Source organism: Phoxinus phoxinus, assembly GCF_949152265.1.
Source record: "Phoxinus phoxinus genome assembly, chromosome: 5".
In the NCBI taxonomy this organism is placed as follows: Eukaryota; Metazoa; Chordata; class Actinopteri; order Cypriniformes; family Leuciscidae; genus Phoxinus; species Phoxinus phoxinus.
The window spans coordinates 18,601,905-18,624,643 of NC_136880.1; the positions used below are offsets into that span (position 1 = coordinate 18,601,905).

At 39.7% G+C, this 22,739-nt stretch overlaps 1 protein-coding gene across 1 annotated transcript; it reads left to right on the top strand.

Moving 5' to 3' along the window:
- The first annotated feature begins 91 nt into the window (after nt 1-91).
- On the top strand, nt 92-21,893 carry scp2a (sterol carrier protein 2a). Its single transcript, XM_079614531.1, has 16 exons — nt 92-531; nt 5,571-5,625; nt 5,700-5,771; nt 6,223-6,354; nt 6,626-6,690; nt 6,762-6,888; nt 6,978-7,041; nt 7,170-7,256; nt 7,723-7,873; nt 10,797-10,944; nt 11,050-11,157; nt 15,749-15,902; nt 16,935-17,031; nt 17,627-17,756; nt 18,528-18,607; nt 21,726-21,893. The coding sequence occupies exons 1-16, from the start codon at nt 481-483 to the stop codon at nt 21,819-21,821; spliced, it is 1,617 nt and encodes a 538-aa protein (XP_079470657.1). The 5' UTR covers nt 92-480; the 3' UTR covers nt 21,822-21,893.
- The last annotated feature ends 846 nt before the right edge of the window (nt 21,894-22,739 follow it).

The following is a 22,739-nucleotide window of genomic DNA, read 5'->3' on the forward strand; positions in this document are numbered from 1 at the left end:
GGTAAACAAACATCTAAAACCAGCCTTTAAGCTGATTAGCTGTTTTAAACTGGATGTAGTGGTTTAAGATGGTCTCCCAGCCTGGCTAGACTGGTGTTCAGCTGGACTCCCAGTCTGGCTAAACTGGTGTTCAGCTGGACTCCCTCCCAGCCTGACCATGTAAAGTGGCCAAAACTCTTAGACCAGCAACTACCATGCTGGAAGACCAGCTAAAGACCAGTCAACCATATTAGGCTGCTTGTGTTTTTAGCAAGGTAATGTTGCCATATATTATCATACATGAATCATGATGATGTCTCTTTTTTACTACTTACGTTTTGTCGAATCAAGTTGACTGATCACTGAGGATAGATCGCCATCTGTGTGACACATGGCTACACTGCACGCAGTGGTTGTGTGGTTATATTAACCAGTAACTGGTGTTAGTAGGCTACATACTGTAGTGAAGTCCAGTTGAGCTGTCACAACGCAAACCTGAAGATGGCTACAGCAAGAAACAGAGTTTTTGTTATCGGGGTGGGAATGACCAAGGTAAACAAATCTGTTTGGCGTTATATTAGCGATCTGTTATTGTCTGGTTTGCTGTTGTAATGCAGCCTATAGACAGCTCACTGATTGATCATCATAGTAAAGTTACAGGCAAATCATGTTGCCGTTTTATAAAAAAGTATATAGGTATTTGATATCTTATGTTTTCGCCGAATATCATGTTTGATTAAACTAGTTAGCATGGTGTTTGGTTAGTAGCTGTACAGTAGCCTTATTGCTAAAGGCATATTACATAGTGTGGAGGTTTAGTGCTCAAAATAAGTGTTTTATCTCCATTAAAAATTAGTTATGCAAAGTTTCTTATCAGAGATTCACTGTGCGCGTGTGTGACTGATCTTTGTTGAGCAACTGTAGCACTGCAGTGTCCTTTAGACTTTCACAGAAACGCAAAGAGAATAATCTGTAAATGACCCTGAATTATATGTGTCATAGGTTACTGTGCACAATGATAATGAACGTGCTTTACGCAATAATGTGAAAGCTCAGCTCAACGTTACATTACGGTCGTTGTATCAAAGTAACATTGACATTTAAAATAAATAATTATTATTATTGCGGCCCCTAGTGACGCGGAAGTATGAATTCAGTGGTGGTACTTTTTTTTTTGTTGCAACTTTTTTGTATATCACATCCCTTCATAAATAATATAAGTTTAATATAATAATAATACGTAAGTATAATACGTTTTATTAGGTTTTAATTGTCCCAATAAATATAAATCTAACAGAATATGCACTATTAAAATTCCAGGCAACTATGTAAACTATATAGCTTCAAAGTGTCATAATAATAATAATTCATTACATTTATATAGCGCCTTTCTGGACACTCAAAGTGCTTTACATAGTAGGGGGGAATCTCCTCAACCACCACCAATGTGCAGCATCCACCTGGATGATGCGACGGCAGCCATATTGCGCCAGAACGCCCACCACACACCAGCTTACTGGTGGAGAGGAGACAGTGATGAAGCCAATTAGTATATATAGGAGGATGATTAGGAGGCCATGATGGACAGAGGCCACTGGGCAAATTTTGGCCAGGATGCCGGGGTTACACCCCTACTCTTTCGAAAGACATCCTGGGATTTTTAGTGACCACAGAGAGTCAGGACCTCGGTTACACGTCTCATCTGAAGGACGGCGCTCTTTGTCAGTATAGTGTCCCCGTCATAGTCAGGGGGCCAATTCTGAAAAGGGCTTCCGTTAAGACTTTTGCGGACATGTTTTGGTACAAGCTGTCAACCTATTTTTTTAGTTAGAAGACACCCATAGGTAAGATATTAGGGAGGTTGTCAAGCTGAATTTTTTTTGTGTGACTTGTACAAGCAATTTTAGGCCAATTTTTTTGTTTCCTGCTCAACACGACATGCCAACAGTAAATGTTGAATATCTCCACAACCACAAGGACCATATTCATAAAAATGGTATCAAATAAAAGCCAACACTCATGTGATGTCTGCTGAAGTGTCATAATGAACATTTATTGTACAGTGTAAGAGACAACAGAACTAGAACATGAAAAAAACAATCTCCGCCTAAAGAGAACCAGTTTTCAAAGTGAATATCAGCTTGGAAACATAACCTAGTATCACAGAACCTCTATCAATCAGTACCCATATCTATGGGAATGAGTAATGCCAAATTTAAAGCTTGTAGGGAAAGACAGTGCAATGCTGCACAAGTTATAATACTTTAATGTCAAGGCGGAAATTTAGAACTGTAGATGGTGGTCTTTGACTTAATTAGTGTACCAGGTTGTAACACAAATTAAATTTAATTGACATATCACTATAGTTATTAATTCCATCCTAACAAAACTGCTCTCTCACTTCTTTAGGGTTAGGGGTTGGTAACTAGTTAGTAGTAATAACTCTGTAATAGTCGTATGGCAAAGGTTTGTTTTTCCCCATCAAAGCAGTGGCTCTCAGGTTGGCAGCCAACAGACAATGTCCATGTGCTCAGTCCTGGTCAGGGACACAAAAGAAGAATATACTGTTTTGATAATGAATACCTTCCCAAAACAAAACATGCATGCATGCATTTAAGGGCATAATCTAAATCTAATCTACAAAACTGGAAAAACAATATCATGCCAAATAATCTAAAACAATATAGTTGCATATAATGTGTCAAAGCTCAATAATAATGATGTGAGTGCCTGAGTATTCTTGCACCAAGCTGCACAGGCACACCCACATGCCCCACTGCAATATATTCCACTTTTTCGACATCGACACTGCCTGGTCCTGCACTGACTTCCACTTTCCTTGCATCCACATATCGTCAGCTCCAAGCACCTGGCCTGTACAGGTTCTTTGGTTAACAGCTGGGGGACAAGCATTCCATCCTTCATGTGCCAACCACAACTGGTTGGTGAGTGCAACTATGGATGGGTCACTAGTGACTGTTTCCAAACCTTTGTTTGATAGTGGGCCCTCATGATGAGGTGCAGAGACAAGGCATCCTGAGTTGGTGGTAAAGTATCCACATTGGCTTTCACTTTCCGAAACAGGGCACAGCGAACATCATGGATTGAAGTGCTGGTCGTTTTTGGATCATACAGTTTGCAGACAAACTGTTCTGCTGAGGATAGAATAGCTGGACTTGGTACTTCATCCTCACCAAAGTTGTGGAGAAGATGAGGGCACTGCTGGAACACTTTCCACGCCGTCCTTTTTCCTATTCCTGTGAACTGACTGTTAGTGTCACATTCAGTGATGGCATGAAATGCCAACAGACCATCCAGAATCTCATTTGACATTTTAATATCATGCACTTTAATGTAGCTTGGTTTCTTGGTAGTTCCTGCTTTCATCCAAATTTCTGGGCTCAGCAGGTGTGCAAACACAAGAAGCAACAACAGTACATCTGTGTCTCTGCACTGAATGATGAGCCTCTCATACCCTTTGGTTGTGGCATCAACAGCATGTAGCAATATGTGGGTGTCTGCTTCTTCATGTGCAGCCCGTAGGTGGGAAACATCAATCCCAGCTGCCATTGCCACTTTTTCAGCATCATCAAATCCCCCACTAATTACAATTTCAAGACCATACTGAATGACATGCCTTTCAAGTTCAATTGAAATTAATTGTGTCAGGTTGGTCATGTTTTCATCCATTTCAATTAAACTATTCCAGTTAGCTGGCATCTTTACATCATTACTTACAATGGTGCGAATTTTTTGCTGCGTGGTGCTGCGTTCTGCTCTTGTTCCACCCTTTGTGGAGTTCTGAAGGTACTGATCAAAGACTAGATCCACTCTAGTAATGTTCCCATGTAGATTGCCAGTCACTTTCTGTATGAAAATGTATGAAAATGTCAGCATAATCCCCAAAGGTTGATGCATTTTGAGGTTTTCCTATTGCTCTTACTAAAGCCATCCCATCAATGATAGTACATGTTCTCACAAGAGATGGACTTAGCCCTGTCTCTTGTGCACCAGCTTGTATTATGGTGGCTAAGTCAGCTTTGCTAGTAGGTCTGAGCACTGACTCTGTTGTGGCGAGTGAAAGGGGGGCTGCGCACAGTTCTTCTTGGAGAAGCCCATCTATGTTAACCTCTCTGCCACTGTCCATTGATACAATGATGCGACGGAAAATATCCCTGTCAGGCTTCACACACTTGGATTTGAGTTTTCCAAGTTTGCTGTCTGTTCTGTACAGATTTGAGAATGTTTTGAGTTTTCTCTTAGTGAGGCTGTTATGGAAGTTTGTGTTCATTGTGCTCATTCTTTTTTTCACCAGCTCAGTTACCATTTGTTTCCCAGACTCTGCAGCATTTATTAGGTCATTCAGTATATCTTCTGAAGCAACATCACCGGTTGTCAAAGACACCAACTCATACATATTCTCTAGTTGGAAGACTTGGTATCTCTGGAGTTGGTCTACAAGTTGAATGACATCATCATTATCCCTTCTGAGTCTTGATGGAAGGCAGTCTTTGTGGTTGTCCTCATCATCTTCTCCATCATGTGTCAGTCCAAACAGGGATCTAGTGTCATGTGCTAAAGATGCACGTTCATTGTAGGTGATGGACCAACGATTTCTAGCTGTCTCATTTCGAGTGATGCCAATCCTCCAGCAACCTTAACCGGTTTTGTTGATGTGCTCAAGGCAAAGATCAAATGGCACCTTGTTGAAGCTGTGTTTGGCCTCTTTGGCTACAAAATCACCATCTAGGAAGCCCTGGTAGACCTGGGGTGCCGTCTGTGCCAGGTGTTCCATGTCTGCTATGAATACAGCACCCCAGTTTAGCTTACCTGTTTCTGGCAACATTTGATGGTAGAATCTTGAGGTAAATGTTTGTGTAGACAAATAGACCAAGTTAATCTGTTGTGTGATTCACTCCTTTATAAAGTTTTGTTCAGACTGTACTGTTGACACCTGCTGTGATCATCTTCTCTGGATCTGCTGCCTTAATCTGCTCCCAAATCACAGTTGTGCTGACACAACAGTGCCCCTTGTGGTGTGATACTCTTGTGGTGTTTATTGATTATTATTTTTTAATGATCATGCTTGCACATAAATTGGATTATATTGCACATTTGCCCAAAATTACAGTAGGTAACATGGAAGAAAATGGAAGCACTTTGGAAAAAAAATCCGCTTTTACCACTTTTAAGAATATAGTGTTAAAATAGACAAAAAAAAGCATTTTCTAAGCTGACAACCTGGCTAGAACACATGTTGAAGGGTTAAATATTAATACTGGATAGGTTGTATACTTGTACCAAAAAGTGTCCGACAAAGTTTTAATATCAGTTTTGGCCCCCTGACTATCACTACACTGGGGCGTTAGGACCCACACAGACCACAGGGTGAGCACCCCCTGCTGGCCACACTAACACCTCTTCCAGCAGCAACCTGGTTTTCTCAGGAGGTCTCCCATCCAAGTACTAACCAGGCTCAGCCCCGCTTAGCTTCAGTGGGAAACCAGTCTTGGGTTACAGGGTGATATGGCTGCTGGCTGCTGGTGATATGGCTGCTGGCAAAAGTCATATACTTTTGTCCTATTTTTCAGTTTGAAAAGCCGGGTGCAAGAGACATCGATTACCCAGACATGGCCAAAGAAGCAGGTGCAGTTGATGAAGCTCGTTGTACTGTAGAAATATGAATGTTTTGTTCTTGAATAATTTCTGTTGTGGCACAGGGGAGAGAGCGCTGAAGGATGCTGGAATAAACTACACTGCCATCCAGCAAGCATGTGTAGGCTACGTGTACGGTACGTCATTCTGAAGTCCGTAATGGATATTGTATATTTCTATAACATGCCAACATGGTTTTAATGGGTTAGTTCACCCAAAAATGAAAATTCTGTCATTAATTACTCACCCTCATGTTGTTCCAAACCTGTAAGACTTTTGTTCATTTTCAGAACACAAAGATCTTTTTGATGAAATCTGAGATATTTCTGTCCCTATTTCTATGAATTGAGTGCTTTAGTCCAAACTTTCTGAAGAGACTCAATCACTTTATATGATGAATATAAAATTATATGGTGTGCGTGGGTTGATGAATGTTTATATGTAAATTAAAACTTAAATTAAATCTGTTTATCATATAAAGTGTAAATGATGACAGAACTTTCATTTTTGGGTGAACTAACTTTTTAAGGTCTTACACATGATCTGATATTAGTGTTGGATTAATGTGGGTTTTCTGTATTTCTCCAGGTGACTCGACATGTGGCCAAAGGGCTATTTATCACAGTCTGGGTCTGTCAGGGATCCCAATAATTAATGTCAACAATAACTGCTCTACTGGCTCCACAGCGCTGTTTATGGCCCGTCAGCTCGTTCAGGGAGGTGAGATGTTCATCATAGTTTTTTTTTAAGTTTGGTGTTTTGAAAAAGTCTTCAACTCAACAAAGCTGCATTTATTTGGTGAAAAATACAGTGAAACTGTAATATTGTGAAATATTGTTACAATTTAAAATCACTGTTTCTATTTCAATTGACTTCCAGCCAAAAGTTTGGAAGATTTTTTTTTTTTTTAAATGAGTTTGAAAGAAGTCTCTTATGCTCATCAAGACTGCATTTATCTGATCAACTGATCAACAAAAACTATTGCACTCAGGTTTGGCTGATTGTGTTCTTGCCTTGGGCTTTGAGAAGATGGAAAGAGGTTCACTATCCTCAAAGGTACAGTACAGCTCACAGCTCTTTTATAATACCAGTGATGAAGCGTCTCATATCATCTCATGGGTTTGCAGTACATGGACAGAACCAACCCTATGGACAAGCACATGGAGGTGATGATCAACCGTTATGGGATGGCGGCAGCACCAGCTGCTCCTCAGATGTTCGGCAACGCTGGCAGAGAACACATGGAGAAGTACGGTAAGATGTGGGTGATATGTGGACTTTAGATTGATCCAGGAAACTGCAGTCTGGTTCCTTTTGTAACAGAAGCTGTCTGTCATCTCTAGGCACAAAACCGGAGCATTTTGCTAAAATTGCTTGGAAGAACCACAAGCATTCAACCAATAATCCGTAAGTTTTAACGGCAGCTTGTTATAAAGACAATTCCTATGTTTATTTTTGCGCAAAATAATTCCTTGCCTTATCCCAGATAACAAAAGACTTCTGTTCTCTTTCTTCTCCTCCACATTCACTCTCAGATACTCTCAGTTTCGGGATGAATATAGTCTGGAGCAGGTCATTAACTCCAGGAAGGTCTTTGAGTTCCTCACACTCTTGCAGTGTTGGTAAGTTGAGAGCCGTGGCGAATGGGTTGTTGCTAAAGTTTGAATATCCACAGAAGCTATATCGATAATCAGTATTCAAGCTCAGTCAAGCACTTAAATGAAAGTGAATCCAAAAGCGTTGAAATACATAATGTTTCAACAGTATAACCATAAGACATATACTCCTCCATACAATTTTTATGTGGTAATCTATATAATGCCACACATGCTGTTGGTTGAGTTTAATATATGTACTGAACCCAGTTAAATATTCCTTTAAACAAATGTTTTTTTAGTTTTGTCTTTTTTAAGATGGTAAATCCTTACAATGGCAGTAATTATTCTGGCTCATAAATGTTATTATTTTACATGTCAAATAAATTATTTTTATTGTATTACTACAACTATAGACACTAACTTGTTACATATGGTCCATCATCCTGTTCAACAGAAGCAGATGTTTATATTGTCTCTTGTTTTCCCGTAGCCCGACGTCAGATGGAGCAGGAGCTGCAGTGCTGGTCAGTGAGAACTTTGTGAGGAGGAACGGATTGGAGAAAAAGGCTGTAGAGATCATTGCTCAGGAAATGATCACAGACCTCACCACTAGCTTTGAGGAAAACAGCTGTATAAAAATGGTAAGAGTCGCTGATACTGCCATCTTGTTGAGCAGCACTCAACCTCCAAAACATACAACTAAAGCTTCAACTTCAACAAAAAAGTTATGACTTTTAAGTTTTTCCTTAAAAGGATTGGTTACCCCACAATGAAAATTTGGTCATCATTTTTATTTACCCTTTTGTCAGTCTAAATCTGTATGACTTAATTTCATCTGTATATAAATAAAAATATATTTTGAAGAATGTTGGTAACCAAACAGTTTCGCTTTCTGTTGACACATTATATGGACAAAAAAAAAAAATACAATGCAAGTCAATGGGTACTGAAAATGTTTGTTTACCACCATTCTTTGTGAACAACATGAGGGTGAGTTAATGATGACAGAATTTTCATTTTTGGGTGAAATCCCTTCAAAGTGCCTTAATGTTCTAAAACAGTGATATTAAAAAATATTGCGTGTTGCGTAAAAATTGTGGTTTGCCTGGTTGCCGGTACATAGTGCATGTCATTAATAAAGTGTATATCGAATTTGGTCTTTTAATACCACGGCCTTACTAAATTAGTACTTACTACAAACCTGGTCAACGAAGGAAAGCCTTGTTTTGCCCTCCAGGTGGGTGTTCCAATAAGGTACGTCACTTGAAAACATGTACAGTAGGTTACTAATGTAACCCCTGTTCCCTGAAGTAGTGAACTGGCCTGATAGTACAATCACCTTCGAGTGGTAACAAAACGTGATCGCTGAAAACCAATCTTGGGGTTGAACGCATTCGAATATGCGTTTCCGCGTAAACATCTTGAACGGAAGCTTATGTAGTAACCTTTCGCCTTTCTTGGGTACGATGAAGTAAGGGCTGTAAAACCCTGACTTCATGTAAGCTGGAGGGACCGGCTCTATCGCGTCGTTCGCCAGTAGGACTGCGATATCTGCACGAAGGACTGAAATTTTTGAACGTGGACGCGAGTCTGATTGTCCGAGTGAGCCAGCGAGACCTGCTGGGGTGTACTTGCCAGGCCCCCAGACATGTGCAAATGAGACCAGTGGGACGTACCCGTGGTGGGGCAGCGAAGGGGGGACCCGGAGTGGAAGGCACAGCGTCCCGGAGTGGGGACCAAGTGTGCAGTGCAACACTTACCTGGCTCCACGGTTCCTGTGAGGGAAAGCCAGGAGGTGCGTGAGAAGGCATTGCGTCCAAAAAAACGTGCCCTCCTGCCGGCCGGCGATAGAAGAGGGGATAAGATAGAAGAGCGGCAAGGCAAAGTGTTACACACTGTCATCTGAACCCGCTTGGGACCCAGAGATTTAGGAAGTTGCTCTTTTAGTGAGAATTTGGATAACAGAAATTTGAAGATTCTCCTCCCGGCCCTCCTCCGGGGGAAGGAGTGTTGCGTTCACCATCTTTTGAAAAGCTGCTCCCTCCATCTCCGGGTCGCCTGTCTCAGGGACTCCGCTTCATCTGACGCTTAGAAGGCCTAACGGGGGCTGGGACTGTTGCGTCGGCTTCCTGCGACCAGCTACACGCTGCATCCTATGTGGACACTGCTGTTGTGGCCATGCAGGAGTGGAGGTGGAAGCCGCAGGGGAACGCCTTCAGCGACAAGTAGGCAGGTGAACTGCAGCCGGTGGCGGGGCAGGATGTGCTTTATCACCTCCGTATGCTGCTGTGCTGCTGAGAACTGCTGGGCAAAGTTCTTGACAGCGCCACCGAAGAGGCTGGCCTTGGAAATGGGGTAGTCGAGAAAGTGAACTTTGTCGGTCTCCCTCATGTCAGCCAGAGATGGCGTTCCTGGACCAGAAGTATGTCGTCTGCCCAAAGGACAGTGCAGTGACATTGGTCACCCGTAGGGCGAGGTCCGTCACTGTGCGCAGTTTCTGCATCAACCCTGGGTCAGGACTACCCTTGTGCAGCTCTGTGAGTACCTTGGCCTGGTATACTTGCAGGAGGGGCAGGGTGGATGCGGCCTGTCCAGCGGTGCTGTAAGCCTTGGCCATAAGCACGGACGAAAGCGTATAGGCATTGGATGGGAGACGTGGATGGGTAATCCAGTCGGCAGAACTTTGCGGGCATAACTGCATCGCAACTGCACGCTCCACCTAGGGGATCTCCACGTACCTCTTGGCTGCCTCACCATCAAGAGATTGTGCGACCTCCTCATGCACTTCGAGAAAGAACAGGCACTGGAGCGGGACGCTGCTGTTCAGCATGCTGTGCCCCGAGATACCAATTATCTAACCTCAAGCGTTCAGGACATGGTGGAGGATTCCACTTGAGCCTGTCGTTCTCAGCTGCCCGGGAAAGCATGGCCATCAGCTCTAGGTCAGACTCGACCAACACTACTCTTCCTGAAGGGGGCACGCAGCCGAATCTTCATCCCCAGAGAACTCTAGCCCACCTTCCGATGCAGCGATCCACAACAGATCCTCCGCTGGAGCCCCGAATGAGATGCTGGCCCCCACACGAAAAGGACCAGCAACCTCAGCCGGAAGCACCACAGCTTGTGACATGTTGGAGGAGTCGGGGGGACGTGGGGATTGACCTGGCGGGACAGCCCCCACTGTAATCTTCAGATCACCCTGTGTATTAATCAAAGTAGCTCTCTGCTGGGCAGAGAGTCGAGATCGGGATATAGCAGAGGGGACTCCACCTCTTTCGAGGTACTCGATCTCAGCATCACGATGGTCATCTTCCCGCAGTGGGTACATGACTCATCCAGGAACGCCACCTCAGCGTGCTTACGGCCCAGACACGTGAAGCAGCGATCGTGACTGATCTCACTCTGCAAAGTTCATTGGCTTATTTTGTTACCATTTAAAGGTGATTGGGCTCTCAGAAGAGATCCCAATTAGTCAGTTCACTTCTGACGTAATGTTGAACGTGAGACAACTATGAGTTGTTTTATCTCTAATGTAATGTGTTTTTCCCCCTCTGTCCACTATAGGTTGGCTACGACATGACCAGCCTTGCAGCCAAGAAGTGCTTTGAGACCTCCGGTCTGAAGGCGTCAGATGTTGATGTCATCGAGCTGCATGACTGCTTCTCTGCCAATGAGCTCATCACGTATGAAGCTCTGGGACTGTGTCCAGAGGGTGAGATGGACCGCTTCACAAGCACACTTTTCTTGCATCTATTTTTAAAAACAGAAGTTTAGACTAGCAGCTTGTTGACGATATGATCTGTTTTCTGATTTGTAGGGAAAGCTGGTGAGCTTATTGATCGGGGTGATAATACATATGGTGGCAAGTGGGTGATAAACCCCAGTGGAGGACTCATCTCAAAAGGACACCCGCTTGGAGCTACAGGTATGGTTTACCAAACACACCTGATGCCATTAAAGGAATAGTTCACCCAAAAATGTACAATTTGACATCATATATTTACCATCAAGTCACTCCAGATCTGTTTGTGAAGCACAAAAGGAGAAGTTTAGCACAGTGTTCATTCTAGGGCTGCACAATTAATTGAATTTCTAATCGCGATTACAATTACGGATGCCATGATTACGTAATCATTCAAACCTGCGATTACAAAAAAAAAAGTCCACTTTTTATTATTCTGTGTGCTTAAGAGGTGTGTTTAGAGCATGTTACGTTGTGAGAGGCGAATCACGGCTACTTCAGAGAACTCAGCACAATAGGAACTAACAGTAACGTAAGTGTGTGCTGAAATGAAGTCTCTCACCTCAGAATAACTGACTTCCCTGTCCTGTCAGCCGTTTACTGCGCTAGTAGAGCTGCGCTTCAATTGCACGCGATTATTGGGTTTTGTGCCGAAACTGTTTTGGAGGTGCAAAATCATTGACCAAAACGCTGACATTTAATTAGTGCTTCTCCGATGACGCATCTTGACTGTGTTAGTGTCTATTTTATGCACATAACGTGGATAAGTTACAACTGGTAAACATGTCAGCTGTGTGAATGCTAGGGCTGTATTGAGAATATTGATTTCATCAATGCTATTTTATATATTCGGCAACAATTTACAGTAAGTTCTCATTTGTTAATAAATTAATAAATGCTGTAGATGTATTGTTCATTCTTAGTTCATGTTAAGTAAAGTAAACTAATGAAACCTTATTGTAAAGTATTACCGTATATTTTACTTGTTCATTATTTAATGTATGTTTTTTTCTATCATGAAAACAAGAGTTTATTACAGCCACTGTTTACATGTTATATTTCAACAACAAATTGGAGTAGAAGCATAATTATATAATTAAAAAGGTGATATAAAAATGGCCTTGTGTGCGATTTAAATGTTTACAGCTTAGTGTTTATTTGAGTGGTGATTATTAAATAAATGTGATTTATTAATTGATTATTTAAAAAAAAAACACGTTATTGTCAGTTTTTACTAACTAAAACACTTTCAATTTCGGTAAAAAATAATTTTGGGTGCATCGCTATTAGTATTTTCTGGAGCTTGACAGTGTCCATGACTAGCAATGTGTTGGTGTCTGCATGTGGCATTCCACCAGCAGAGGGAGTCACGTCTCTTAACTAGTTGAATCAATGCTAGATTTAAGCAGTGCATCACTGCTGCTTCCGGCTTGAGTTGCTCCTAGTGCTTGTGTTCTTAACGTCATCCTTTAGTTTAAACCATCCAACCATACATAGTGCCGGGGGGAAAGGTTAAACTCACTTGATTTCGTCTTTGGTCCTGCATATGTATCCTCTAAATCTTTTCATCCTCTTTTTAGTGGTCTCCAATCAACTGGTGGATCTACTGGAGATCACCCTAAGAAAAATAATTTCCACCCTAAAATTATCCCAGTACTATATATAAATGAAAGCAGTGTTTCCTGTACTGCTTTTCAGCAACGGCGCTTTATTGTGATGACATTAAAAAAGTGTACCGCAAAATAATGTATTTTTAAACGTTGTCCTTGTGTGCTGCACTTAGTGCAGTCAGCTTGATGAACAAATGACTCATATGAACTAGTTCTTGGTGACTCACAAACACACAGCACAACAAGTGTAGCCCAATTCATGAACAAATTCATCCATTTGTTTTTGAATTGGAAAATTTCTGCTGTCCAGCTAAATCAGAGGTCCTCTGAGAAAGATATGTCTGGGTTTGCGTATTGTTTGGGGAGCCAATTCTCCAGCTGCCCGCTCCACTTTCATCATGTATAGTAGACCATTTTGCCATCCACCGAAAAAATGTAATGAAATCAATAAGAAAATTGCCATCAGCAGATGATTACTTTGTGGGAATGCAGCTGTTTCGCATATTCCTGGAAACGAATGTGAATGTCAGGCCATAAATACACAGGAACTATGCATGGACGCTTGCTTTTGTGTTGCCACCCCTCATAGTACTAATGCCACCCCCTTGCCACCCAATAAATAATTGTATAATAATTCCTAGATCCGCCCCTGGTCCAGTTACAGTGTTTTGACAGTTTTTCCTGATCCTCTTGACTCTCACCTTTTCAATGAGGAGTTTGGAGTCACAGGCTTGCACTGGCTGACTGAAAAGGTCTTATTCTAAGTCCCTTATCCTGTAGGGGATAATGAGCAAAAGTGCAAGCAGTTTAGCCCATCAGGATAAAATGCTCAGCCGGAGCGTTAACTCACGAGTCAGGACCGTTGGATTAAGGTGGGGTGTCATGTCACCGGCCGTCCAGCGCTGCAGGAGCACATCAGTTCGCTGCAGGGGGTCTTGACCAAACTTGACAGTGTGAGATCATAGAGTTTTGAAGGTACCCATCATCATCCTTCGTTATTATTATTAAACATTATCTACTTCCAAAAGAACTACACCGCAATTCACAGAGAAAGACATTTTAATTATGTTAAGCTTTTTGACTTCTTAGTTCAAGAATAGTTCATAATAGTTCTATTATATTCCTAATTTTGTTTTGGAGGTCTCCTATAATTGGTTTACATGCGTCCAAGGGGGGAAAAAATAAACTGTTTAATTTTCTCATAATATACATTGCACATCACTTCATTTCTCAAAGAGTCTGAAATGGTGCTTTCGAAGATTCAGTTTCTATAAATTCCTCCTAACCGAGAGCTTACTCTGCTTTGATTGGTCTGCCGGCCCTGTCTGTTGTGATTGGTCTACTCCTTACAGCGCGTGTCTGAAATGAAATGGCCATTACCATATCTGAATTTTAGCTGTGGAGCTTCCTCAGATCTTGGAAATATGAACAGTAACGATGGCGTCGGTTTTACCGTATCGATTTGAGCTGAGTTCTCATGCTTTGCAAATGCATACAAAATTGATTTGCTTTCGCAGCATGACGATAACACTAACCAAACTCTTCCGCGCATTAGTGTAACCGGTCGTACTCGGCCCGCTCCGAGGGGGATTTGAACCGGGGTCTCCAGTGTGGGAGGCAGGGACGCAAAAAATTTTTTTGCAACTTTACGCGCGGCTCCACTTCTGAAGATGCGACTTCGAGGCGGATCTAGCCGAGCATGTACGTCTCATCACACCCGGCACCCAGTTTGCGCTAAATTAGTTGCTTGCATTGAGCCTACATTAGCAGAAATAAGCCCTTTTAATGAAAATAAAGGTCCATGTTTAATAAAAATGTTGTAAAATTAGAAAATATTTAAGAGTTTGTTAATTTACTTGTATAAATGTTCTAACGTCATAAGTAATAATCTCAAGGTTTCCTGGGTTTTACACGATTCTAGAATAAGCATCGTCACTTGTGCCTTACTTTTTTCTCACCACTGATTCCTGGTGGTTTAGTGGACAGTTACTCCGGGTCGCCCCCTGTTGTTTCAATGAATAGTACAACGCCTTGCGCTTCAAGTTAAAATGCCTCGTCCGTTTTTGGGAGGAGTGTGCGCCGTCAGCGGAGTCAGACGGAAGTATAAACAAGGCTTGAGGTTTACACGCACAGCTCTTACTGGCTTACGTCCGTTACATCAGCCACAACTTCAGTGTTTGAGGGCGGGACAAAGTAGACGTTGTTCGCAGGCAGCCAATGAAGACCATAGACTGGAACACACTGGAATTGCTGACGACTCGTTTCAGGCAGTTCAGAATCGATTCTTTCTTTTAGGAGACAATAACTTTATTTGTAATGCACTTTGAGCTTTGCAGACCTTTTACATTCTCAAAAAGCAGTATTACACACGTGAAAGGTAATATTCAAAAAAGCATAATAGGGGCACTTTAAAGTAATTACTTAACATAAAAATGTGTGATTTTAGTTTATAAAAAAAAAAGAGATAAAAGTTATCAACTGGTTAAAAAACAGTTTCACTCTGCAACAATAGACCTTAGTCAGGGTGGCAGCACAGGTCATTTTCAGGAATGAAAACGAGATGGTGAGAGAAAGAAAGACAGCGTTTTCAATTGACTGTTTGTTACAAATTGCCAATTGTTCAGTGGATGATACATCTTTAATCTCAGTAGACCAAAACTCCATAAAAAATATGAATATTTAATAAATCACATGTGATCTAGGACCTTGCATGCCATTATAAAAACATCTATCCCTCAGCGGTTTGAAATTCAGTATGGCGTCACCCTAACCAAGATCAGTGCAAACATTTTTATAGCCTTTTTTATATATTGCATTCCACAAATATATATTTGACAGTGTTTATTTGTATTGCTTAACCTTTTCTAATCCCTGGTTTTAGGTCATTGCATGTAAAGAATATTTACATGTATAGTTACAAGAAGCTGTATGCCTTCTAAAACTTATTTCTTTATTAGATTTTATTAAATTACATTTTGGACAAAGACCTTCAGGAAAGTTCCTGGTCCACTTTATTCCATTTTTTGCAAGTTTTTGTCATTTATTGAATTATTAGAGGACAGAAAATCAACAGGTCACAGAATAAAGGAGCAATGAAGGCAGATGGCTGTGACATTGAGAGCGAGTGTGCGGTGGATGAACTCTGGCCTGTTTTCACGGCTCAGGTCTGGCTCAGTGTGCAGAGCTGTGCTGGCAGCTGAGGGGGGAGGCGGGGCCTCGGCAGGTCCCCGGGGCAAAGGTCGCCCTGCAGCACAACATCGGCCTTGGTGGAGCGGTGGTGGTCACTCTCTACAGGATGGGCTTCCCTCAAGAAACAAGGTAGGTTTAAAACTAATACGTCTTTTAACAAGCATTGAGTATCTGGCCGAGATATAGCCAGCTCACCCTATATATTCAAAATTCAGTTTTTCTAGTTACTTTCCAAAATCCCAAATTATATTTGTATTTATAAACCACCATTTAAAAATGTTGTGTTCGGTAAGATTTTTGAGAAGACTCAAGGCTGTATTTATTTGATGAAAAATACAGTAAAACTGTGATATTGTCAAATATTATTGGAATTAAAAATAATTGTTTTTTTTTTTTTTTTTTTTTTTATTTAATTTATTCCTGTGATAAAAAAGCAGAATTTTCAGCAGCCATTACTTCTTCCGTTTCTTCACTTCAATATGCTCATTTGTTGTTCAAGTAACATTTCTTTTTATTATTAATGTTGAAAGCTGTTCAAGCATGATACATTTGTTTTCAGAATACTTTAATGAATAGAAAGTAAAAAAAAAAACAGCATTTATTTGAAACGGAAATCTTTTGTAAAATCTTAAATATCTTTACTGTCACTTTTGATACTAACATATGGTAGTGTAGATTTTATTTAGGATTTAATTTATAAATTGTAATATGTGTATACCAGTATATACAATATTGTATATATTGGTTTATACAAACCTTTGGTTTACTTAAATATCAATGTTTGTTTAAGTTTATCCGTTATCATGTATTCATGGCCTTTAGTTATATAGGAACATTTACAGTAAAAAAAAAATCACCAGTTCAATTAGCTTTTGAAGGTCTAGGCTTGTACGATTCAGCGCTATTACATGTTTGTTTAAGCATACAAAAGGTGGGTACAAAATCCAAGGTACAAAAGATTATATTTCTCCTACATAAGTACATATGAGTCTATATGTTAAGTTTTCAGTTATTAGAGTATTCAATAAGTGATGTTTTTTATTGACAAATATTACACTTTGTTAAATGCTGTAGTTATTTTATATACATTAGAACTAGACCTTTGGACTTGGTGCACACCATATACCAGCAGTGATGAACTTGCGATCTAAACTTTCCCAGTTCTAGGATCGCTGCCGTTCCCACCAGCGCGTCCAGTGACCTCGAAGGCTTCAAAGCTCACACCGTCTTCAAGGAGATCGAGAAGAAGCTACAGGAGGTAATTCATCAGGAATGAAGATCTCACCCATTATACTGCGCAAATAAGACTCTGCCTCTGTATATTGACAGTGGGATTTGTTCATGTCTCTATGGCTTTATTGCACCCAAAAATACACACGCATATAGACAAGAATGAACAATGCCTTGTGGCTCTCTTTTACTGGAAAGAATAATATTCCTGGAGGAGGATGTCTAAATCACAGCTCAAAGGACTTTTTAAATTAAGTCAGTGTGGCTATAAATCCTCACTGCTAGTGTTGTAGAAATAACTTTTACCAGTGTAAGATTAAAAACAGTACAGTAACACTGTAAGTGATATAGCTGTGATTCAGACATCCTCCAGGAATATTATTCTTTCCAGTAAAAGAGCCACAAGGGATTGTTCATTCTTGTCTATCTGCGTGTGTCATTTTATTTTGTCAAGAATATTTCTATTGCAATTTCAGTTATTTTTGTGACATTGTTATTTAGCTTATTTCATGAGTTGTTTGTTGACAGCCAATTTCTAACATTATTTTATCACTATTAAAGCAAATTGAAAACAGTCCAATTGGCTATAGAGAATTATTAAATTATGTCATTAATTTTAACAGGAGGGCGAGGCGTTTGTAAAGAAAATTGGAGGTGTTTTCGCCTTCAAAGTGAAGGATGGTCCAGGCGGAAGTGAAGCATTATGGGTTGTGGACGTAAAAAATGGCAAAGGCTCGGTGACCAACGACGCAGGTGTGCTCAGATTTTTCGTCCATCTCATTGTGTATTGGTGTACTATCAGAAAATGCATTTTATATAAAAAAAACCTACTCAGTGAAAGCATAATATTTCAAATTTCTATAATATTTCAAATTTCTATAAAAGCAAACTTTAACAGTTTAGGGTCAGTAAGATTTTTATTTTTATTTTTTTAGCAAGTATGGATTAAGATCACGAGTGAGTTGAGGCATTTATAATTTTACAAAAGATTTCTTTATAAAAAAAAAATTAATGCTGTTCTTTTCGACTTTCCAATTATCAAAGCATCACAGTTTTCGCAAAAATAACTGTTGTCAACAAATAAATGTTTCTTGAGCAGCAAATCATCATATCAGAATGATTTCTGAAGGATCATGTGATAATGAAGACTGGAGAAATGATGCTGAAAATTCATCATTTTCCATCACAGGAATAAATCATGTTCTTAAATATATATTACAGAAACAGTTATTTTAGATTTTAATAATATTTCATGTTTTTACTGTATTTTTGATTAAATAAATGTAGCCTTGGTGAGCAGAAGAGACTTCTATCAAAAACATAAAACTATCTTAGCGATCACAAACTATGAAATGGGCTAGACATCTTAGTTGGGACATGCAAATTCTAATAAAAACACCAGAAGCAGCAAAAAAATTATATATAATAGTCTTTTTTTTTACACACCAAGCAGTCATTTGATAGATTGAACTCTAAATTGAGTGTCTCAACAGTCTGGTGATCCTCTGTTTACTTTCCACACAGGTAAGACGGCTGACTGCACCATCTCTATGGCCGACTCAGATCTCCTTAGTTTGATGACGGGGCGAATGAATCCACAAACGGTACGTTTTAATGATGGTTTATTCTTAGTGGTCTGTTGAAATCTTATTTTAGAAAAAGAGCATTGAATCTGTTCTGATAAGCTGCTGTGTGGTCAGTTGGTCAGTGTAGTTTAAGGGCTGAATAAGGTTTGTGAGCGTCTTGGGACAGAGCCAGCGTTTCCAGGATTAGTCCCTCTTAAACCTTGTCCCATGACCCACAGACACACTGACCATTCGTCTGGCCCGCTAATTTAGCCTTCTCAATGCAAGTATCTTACAAAATACGGCTAACACAACATTTATAATCCGTCACTTCAATATTGACAATTTACGTCTAAATTATCTTATGTCTAAATGATCTGTTTTTTTGCCTAGTGGATGATAAACAAGCCAAATAAATCCCAATGACCTACATTTAATGATGAACCCGAACCATATCTAGAGATCAGAACGTCATATCTTGGGGGTGTTTTCTTTCTTCATTTGATTAGATTCCGATTCACAAGCTCTTGAATCAATTTTATTCAGATTCATTTGGTTATAATGTTCATTTTGCTTAAATTCGAAAGATATTCTCTGTCAACTAGTGCTGTAAATTATAGTTAAACCTTGGAACATTTTGAAAATATTTTTTTATAATAATTTGTTCGTGAATCAGACTACTTTGATTACGCTGTATGTTTTTGATTCATTAAAAGAACCGGTTCATAAGAGTCATTTGTTCGTGAATCAGACTACACTGATCATGATTACTGATCACTGAGTCATTTGTTCGTGAATCGGATTGCGCTGTATGTTTTTGTATGCAGCCCAAAAGGTATTTTCTTGGCAATATTTTTGCGGTGTGCTTTTTTTTAAAAGCTTATGTTCAATTTGGCCTGCAAACTTAAAATATGACTTAAAATTTGGCTGTGGGGTTGTAAATTCAGCATCCACAGCTGAGAAGTTGTGCAAGAAACACTGGCATATAGAGTGAAATATCATTGATATCCAGATATCCTTCAAACGATCATGAATAAAGAGAAAATCAATATCATTATCCAGTCAAAAATCTAGTTTTAAAACCTGTCCAATGTTCATTTTTAATCAAAAATTGTGTCTTTGCGCCATAATGTAGCCTTGATGTCAGAGATGACCTTTAACCTGTGATGTGCAGTCCATAAAAGTTAACTAATCTCTATGGAAAAAGATTAACATGGAGTCGCTTTGACATTGAATTGACCTGGCTTTAGCTATCATGACATGCATACAGTATTATGTTGCAGATTTATTCAAAAAATGTCCTGTTGCGTGTCCAAACATCTATTTTGACATAATCATACACAATAAAATACACAAAGCCTCCAAACGCAGAAGTTCGGCACTGGGAATCTTTTACGCAATTCCAAATCAGGCTAATGGCGTCTAATGTTTCCTCCACATGGAAAATAGATTGTTTTCATAAGTGCTTTGAAATGTTTGTACCCTGTGATTCACACCCATCTGTGTTGACTCAACCTCTATCGGGTCTGTCCATCTGTGGAACTGCATCAGGCATCAGATGGTTTGACTGAAGCTTCATCTAAAAATTAGCCACTCTTTTTACAGTAATCCTCCATAAAGGGAATCGTTTTCAGTTTAATCCGAAATGGAAAAGCTGAACCATTTAGAGCTCAAATCCATCATGCTCATCATGACACGGAGAAACGGTCAAATGTAGAAAAAGTCAGATAGCGAAACGTTGAGCGAAAAGTCAGAAACGTTGGGGGAGCAGTGATAAAATAAACGTTTATATAAAATTTTTGTTATAATGAGAATCATTTTAAATAATATTTCTGTCAGGACCACTATCGTCAAATACGATTGACAGTTAGCATATAGTTTGGATTGGCGGTATGGTTCTGTTCTGGGCAAGAACTCCTTTTCTGGAACTGATTTTCTGCAGATATCATTAATTCAAGATTTTAAAGTACAACATCATTCGAGAATTTATTCTGATTCAAGGGGAATCAGAAGGCCAAATCCTGACTGGCGAGAGGAGGAGCTGGGGAGGGAGGAGGGTAATTTGCTCCTGAGAAACGCGATAGCTGCTGATAATACTGAAGGAGCTTATATACTGTATGTACACAGTGATGGGCGTCGTATTCCTATAGGTAGACGTGGATCAGCTGAGAGTCAGTTGATGCGAGCTTGACTAACGTGACCTGCCAGAACTGACGCTACGCTTTTTTTAAATGTCTATAGGTTTTGTTAAATGTCAATTATAGTTTTAGTTGACAAATAAAAATGCCAAATGTTGCACTGAGCACTAGTTGACTAACTATGGCTCTGTTCACACCTGGTATTAAGATGCGTTTTAGGTCGATCGGATCACAAGTGGACGACAGGTGTAAACGGGGTCTAAAACGTTTTGAGCTTGTCCACTTCGACCACTTCCAGAGGTAGTCGGAAACACATTCGACCGGCTTGCTTTCGTAGTGTAAATGCTCATGTGGTCAAATGCGTTAGAACAGCCAAAAAAGTCCGTTCACTCTCCGTCTACTGACTTATTGCGTAACCATTATGGAAAGCGTGCCAAACAGACGGGATATAAAAATAGTCGGCTAAAGACCCAAGTTTGGTTTGAAGATAAAAAACTTACCAAGCACAATGTTCTCTCACTATTCCTGATTTCTAAAACACACTTTTTTACATTATTCGTGTTTATTCGTCCATTAGATCAGAAGATCTGCAAAAACAACAACATACATTTACACACCCATAGACCCCCCCCATTTGAAGAAATCAGGACTGAAGTGGTTGAAAGTGGACAGAGACGGATTAAAACATCAGGTGTAAACTTGAATGTCTACCTATGAACCGATCGACTACAATGTAACAAGTCTACAAGTAACTTTACAATTACATGTCATGATGTCAACTTATTCTACTAACCCGAACCCTAGTAGTCTAATACTCTAATGAGAGTCGGTTGACATGTAGTTGCAAAGTTACTTAAAGTTTGTAGAGTGTCTAAAGTGGACAATCAAAACTAAGTGTAACCTTTAGTTTAAGTTATCGTTCATCTCATGTAACAAAAATGTTTTGGTTGTAGGTTTAGTAATACAATAACCCTTATTTGTAAAGCCCTAATTTGTTAATCTTGTTCTCTTATTTAAAGGCATTTTTCCAAGGAAAACTAAAGATAACTGGAAATATGGGAATGGCCATGAAACTTCAAAGCCTTCAGCTGACAACTGGAAAAGCCAAACTGTGATATCGCGTCTCTTGAACAGGAAAGTGGCACAAATTCATCCAAATGTGTGGAGGAGGTGCAAGAACAGTTAATTTCAACAAAAAAAAAAAAAAAAAAAAAAAAAAAAAATTGTGTAATGTTCTACTATAACAATGAGTCTGTTGGTCATTGCATAAATGTAACTGCAATAAAGCATACTGTATGTTACTAACACACAAGCAAAACTGTACAATGAGTTAAGCTTATTTGGATGAAGACTGATAATGGCGGCAACCACAAGAGTGATAAAAGTACAACTCGGGTAGAACTAACAAGAACTATTTGAATCTTGCAGATTGACCTCTTTTATAGCATCGCTAATGTGCATCTAATTGACTAATATCAGTTTAATAGGTGGAATTCTGCAAAAACTTATCGGTATTTGGGACCTTCATATCTACTTTGTAGTGTCAATTCTGTTAAAAATACAAGTAGAGAGTAACAGACCTTGATACTTCAAAGGTACAATTTTAAAGCATTTTGTATAATTGTATATTAATCAAGTTTGTAAAAAGACACATTTCTAATAAATATTCAATTTACTTCAAAACATGTTGTCATTTTCCTTTTAATGTTTATAATATACAATACAGGTCCATCCATTAACTATCTATCTCCGCGTTGATCGAGTAATAGCTTTTCATTGCCACTTGCCACAACCAAACCGTGGCCAATTTCATTCATCCTGATCATTCTTGAATGGCAAGAAGTGTTCATTTGCTTACAAGTGCACTTGATTTTCCATAAGTTGAAGAAGATTTATTACTCACCGGCTGAACTTTCTTCTCACAACAGTGTGACCTACAACTGTTTGCCTAAAACTTTGACCCCCTCATGGATTCATCCTTCATCTGAAAATGGCATGAGAACTGGGCTACCGATCACGTGTTTATTTCTACA